Source organism: Nanorana parkeri, unplaced genomic scaffold (assembly GCF_000935625.1).
Source record: "Nanorana parkeri isolate BGI_ZX_2015 unplaced genomic scaffold, ASM93562v1 scaffold358, whole genome shotgun sequence".
NCBI lineage: Eukaryota > Metazoa > Chordata > Amphibia > Anura > Dicroglossidae > Nanorana > Nanorana parkeri.
The window spans coordinates 1,346,980-1,352,665 of NW_017306626.1; the positions used below are offsets into that span (position 1 = coordinate 1,346,980).

Sequence of the window (5,686 nt, forward strand, 5' to 3'; positions counted from 1 at the left end):
TATATATATATACAATCAATCACTTCCCACTAGATGTTTGGTCTCGGCTAACAGCCTATTTTGTGTGAACATGGCAAAAACCATGTTCATCCCAAGCCCAAAATTCATCCCTAGTGGCAATTAAGACAAATATATATATTTTTTTCATTTTAGACAGTATAGAGAAGGGTTAGAACCTTTGATAAGTTTAAATTACTACCTGCTACCTTAGGGTGGAGGATATTCTATCAGGGCCACAGGCAGTAGTAAAAACCCAACATGAAAAGTTCCAGGTAAAGTTTCATATAAAAAAAAAAAAAATCAACCCTCTTTTAAAGCATGTAACTTTAGTATGGTAATACCAATACTTCACTCATGTTTATGTAGTGACACTACTTCCTATAACTACATACTGTATAATTAGTCATTCATTGAAAGATTTGTATAACATGCAACTCATTTTGAGTCTCTCTGATAACCAAGGTAATTAAGGCTATGCAGCCCCCAAACACGTATCGTTAATATCACAATTCTAAAATAGATGTGCCTAATGATGCAAGCGTAATATACGGAACATTAAAATAACTGCAAAAACTTAATATTGTATTCTTCTATATTCTAGGCTCTATGGGAGGCCTGCCAAAGAAGAACAGGAGAGCACAAGACTTTGATGCAAATGATTCTATGTAATAAAAGCCACCAACAATTATGGATGGGTAAATATTATTTTTGCAATAATTTGCTGCTTAAACTTACAAAAGAGTGCTAAAAATAGTAACACCAGTGACAAACACAATGTGAAGCCTAGATAGTTATACTCTATAAATTTAGTGCAAAAGTGTAATTTCTTGGCCCACTTTGGTTACACTTTACCATCCAGAAGTAATCAAAAGCTTTGTGACCAGACCAGATTTTGATGTTTTGGAATGTACCAGTTTTAATAACAAAGATTTTAACTGTTTCGAATTGCAAAATTATGTTCACGCCATTTGTTTTTACTTAATTGGTGGCCCTAATTTGTTTGTTTGTTTTTAAATACTCTGAATATATTTTTTTCAAATAGGCAAAGAAATAAACAAAAATGAATACTATTTCAAATATTTTCACTATATTATTTTCTCCAACTTATTCTGAATCCAAAAAAAGAATGTCTTAAAAAATTATACATTGTGTTGATGTAAGGGCTAGGGCAAATCAATCACAGTACTGTATATATCAAAACTCAAACTCATTTCAGTGGGGGCCCACTGGACAAATTTTCTTCTCCCATGAGGGCCAAATTTCATAAAATCTCATACTTACAAATAAAATGTAACTATATACGATACCAGTGCTAATGTCTGCGTGTGTTTATAATGTCAGTGTTTGTGATGGTTTCTTTGTATGCAATGTCAGTATATTTTTTGTGATGGTTTGTGGGTGTGTATTGTCAGGATTTCTGTGAGTGATGTTGATATGTGTGTTAATGCTGTGTGCATATATGCATGTGTATCCAGGGAGCGTGACTCATTTCTAACTGCATGTAATCATATCACATACGATTACATACGGTGTGCCGATGTTTAAATGCAGTGCCTGTCACCTGTTCATTAACTTGAACTGGTGACAGCTGCAGCTTGTAAATGCCAGATTAGGGATTCCTACTGCAGGAAAATGCAAATTTCTTAGACAGGAATCCCTAATCACACCTAAACTTACACAATGGGGCCTAATGCACACAAATACATCCCCCCCAATCCACTCTCACACACACACACTAATGCAGAATAATGCACCTTCCCCCTTGTTTCCCCCCTGCATATAAAATAAAAGAGAGCCCCGTCACCTGCATATTTCCTGGTGGTTCAGCTTTGGCTGGTCCACACCTTACTAATCCTTCCACTGTCATAACTCCAGCCAAAAAGAACTACTGAGTGCCAGCACCACCAGGAGCACCTATGCGGTCTGATGCAGACCGTGTAGATCAGTGGTTCTCAACCTTTCTAGGGTCGGGACCCCTTGGTAACATTTGCCAAGTTGTGGTGACCCCCAACGGTACATCACTAGAAGAGGACGTGATGGAGAACTGCATGTCCCCCTCTGCTGATTGGCAGCAGCAGAGGGCGGGTGCAATATCTAGTTTGCTATTGGCTATTGCAAAGTGAATTAGCCAATAGGAATCTAGCTATGCATTCCTATGGTGGGTTTTTTTTGACTTACGTTGGCCAGCGGGGAAAGGTTTACTCTGCTTTACACTTTCCGGGAGAAAGTGTTTCTTTCCCAGGCGGCCAGGTGCCGCTATCTAATAGTGGGAGACTCCCGGGCGACCCCTGGCAAATCGTGATTCGACCCCCGAGGGGGTCGCGACCCACAGGTTGAGAACCGCTGGTGTAGATGTTTCCCCAAGTCAGGTTGACTTGTCAGCCGGATGCGGGCTGCAAGGTACCGGTTTGGCGGGCCAATTCCAGCCCGCGGGCTGGTATTCTTTGGCCCCTGCTTTAGGTATATACTCACACACCTCAAAAAGGATATGAATATATTGCAATAGTACAGTAACATTCATCCTAGGTACAGGAACCACAAATATGCATAGGTTTTAATACAAATGTTAGTGCTATATGGTCAATTAACGGACATGTATATTTTAGATTTCCAATACCACTACCGTAATAACACTAATTCATTAATTAATATGCCCTAAACAGAAAACCCTTCTATTAACTAATTAACGGTCCCTTGTCTGTGATCCCCATGATTGGTTATTCATAGTGATCACAGTGATAGTGATCAGTATCCACTCAGAGAGGTTACCAATCAAGCCACTGGGTTTCCCAATGGTACTCTACAGTTTACTCCCCGAGAGTAAAGGAATCTCTGGAGTGTGTTACAACTGCAAAGACAAAACTTTAAATTAATACTGGGCAGGAGGACATTCTTTTACATTGGAACAGGAAGGCGATAGATAGTATTATACATAATTAAAAAATACATGTAGCATGTAGTGTAAAATGGTTATAAAAAATATTATACATTGAATCTTTTAGAAATAAAAAAATGGTACCTGAGATAAGTATACTTTGTTATAATGGTGTTTTTTTTTAAAGTTTTCCAGGAATTCCAAAATATCTCTGGACAAGACATTGCTGCAGCTATTGAAGAATGTTATGATGGCTACTTCCAGCAGCTCCTTTTGGCCATAGGTAAAAGGCTAAGTGTCATGCTGATATAATACAGTATAAAATAACATGGTAAAATATGGCAATACATAATAAATGCAAAAATCCTACTTCACAAAGCTTAGGGCATAAGGCAAAAAACACCAGGTCTTAAGAAGGCCATACAGCTATAGATTATCTGCAGATTTTCTATGGTCAGATGCAACAGATTCCCCCATCTACGCTAAAATGTGGGCCAGGCTTCAGTATCTTGCTAGTCGGCACCCCGCTGGCTCTGAAAATACCTGAACAATCTGATTGGATGCAGGCATTGTTCAGGTATTCTGAGAGCCAGTGGGCCTCACTAGCAAGATACTGAAGCTTTGCCCAGTGGGAGATCCCTCCATGCACACAGTTTAGCATAGATGGAGGAATCTGTTGCACTTTTTCCATCTGACCATAGAAAATCTGCAGATAATCTTTAGGTGTATGGCCAGCTTTAGGAAGAACACATTACTATAGAAATCCTGACGTGCTGAAATGAACAGAACAGAAAATTACAAGTGACAATCAGCCTTTGTATCTAATTTCTCTGCCATCTCGCCATTATCCACTTGGCTAAAGAATGGGAAATCCTATTATAAAGCAATTTGTGCGTGTGCAGACCACCGCTTAGTCCCAGATTACTGTGAGCCCATTCTACATGATAACGTCCCCCAGGGGGCGGGTCCATGACAGCCTGGGCTCACAGGAAGCGGATTAAATAATGATGACAGTCAATAAACCTGGAAGACTGGCAACATCTAGCTTCAGACAGAAATTACTGTGGGGGGCAGCTCTGGATTGACTGTGAGTACCTCTCTAAAGGGTTTTCTGCATTTTCACAGTTGCTGGGCATATAATTTTTTTAATTGAAAAACAACACAGCGCCCTCAAAATCCTTAGTGACCATCTAGTTCTTCAGTGTGCCATATGTGAATGATAATTATGGAATCATTTTTAAACAAAACATACGTTTCAACCTAACATGCGTTGTGCAATATTCTTCTATGCAATTCTCCCTATAAAATGCAATCCTCTAAAAATACTTCTGTGATTCTTCCATATATCATATGCAAGTGATAAAATAATATAAGTGTATAAAATGCATTATAAAACATGCATTTGTTCAATAATATTTTGTGCAATCCTTCCTCCTAAAGTGCAATCATACAACTAGTATTGTGGTTCTTCAATGCAATTTAAACAACAATAAGTTACACAATATTAAATATTGCATGCATCCAACTTAACATGCGTGATACATCATATTGATAATAGTATAATCCCTGGAGTCCTCTTGATGTGCAAAATTTCTTCCAACTTTACAGCCACACCACCTCCGTGTATTTCACAGGTAATAAAGTGATCCGTGCTTCCCACTGTGTGATAAAATCTCTATCCACACTCATTGACTCCTATTCTTCACCGTATTACAGATGAACAATTCAAGCTTTCAAAAACATTCCTCTCTTTCCTTGTTCCACTCTCGTATACAGTAATTAATCCCGAGATTCCTTTCCCTCCTTTCACTTTCTGACATTCATCAGTTATAACTCCACTTTTTCTCGTTCCTTCCACCTTCTCCATCTTCCATCTTTTCTTTATTAGTACTCAGAAAGAAGAAGATTTGTGTGTACTCAATTAAGATTCATGGTGTGTTGTAGGGATGCACTGATACCAAGTACCGTACTCGGTACACGTACAAGTACAGATACTTTGAGCTCCAAGACTAGACTAGAGAAAAACTCAAACGTTAGGAGGCAGCTGTCATTTGTAAGGAGCATACGGAGCTCCTGGGATGCACCGATACCATTTTTGCCAGTACAAGTACTGGTACTTGTCCAAGCAGTCACTGATACAAGTACTGATACATTTTTGTTTATTGTCATGTGACAGTTTTTCTAAAACATTACAGACTAATGATTTCAGGACAATGGAGGAGCACCAGAGCCAGGTTCCAGCTGCAACCCTGGTAGTTCTCATGAAAATGCCAAGAATCGGCACTGGTATCTGAAAAGTATCTGTGCATCCCTAGTGTGTTGTCACTAATTTAGCACAGCTGCTTTAGAGTGAGATCTGATTCCTAGCACGATGTATTACTACTTGTCATATCATTTTTTTAAACTGGAGTTTCAATTTAACAAATGAACTATCCTGAATGTTCTCACTTGAGCCACTTGTACGCATCTAGAAATATAAACACATAAATATGCACGTGCACTTTAATGCTGTATATATACACTGTAGGTGTGAATGCATCCACAGCTATGTGACTCGCACATTGAAATGACTTTCAGACTAATATTGTGTAGCCATATCTAGAAAATTCTGTTACATAAATGCAGTTTCCTTTTGAGATGATATTTATTATTCTGCAAGTTGCTTGAGGGTGAATGTATTATTGTGTGAAGGACATTGTACATAAATGCCGCTGCCTCTGTTCTACAGCAACTTCATAATCCTTTCAGCTGCTTATTGTCCACAGGACTATGAGAATTATCTTCCTGCCCTATCCTATATATATATATATA

The 5,686-nt window shown here is 38.6% G+C and overlaps 1 protein-coding gene across 1 annotated transcript in view; it reads left to right on the top strand.

Annotated features, from left to right (window-relative positions):
* ANXA10 (annexin A10) overlaps nucleotides 1-5,686 on the top strand; it is a gene marked incomplete at its 3' end in the record, with an annotated part of 30,052 nt that overhangs the window by 22,916 nt on the left and 1,450 nt on the right. The window contains exons 8-9 of the mRNA XM_018558781.1: nucleotides 602-695; nucleotides 3,063-3,158. Of these exons, the coding sequence (XP_018414283.1) occupies nucleotides 602-695; nucleotides 3,063-3,158 (190 nt within the window). The remainder of the gene's footprint in view (nucleotides 1-601; nucleotides 696-3,062; nucleotides 3,159-5,686) is intronic.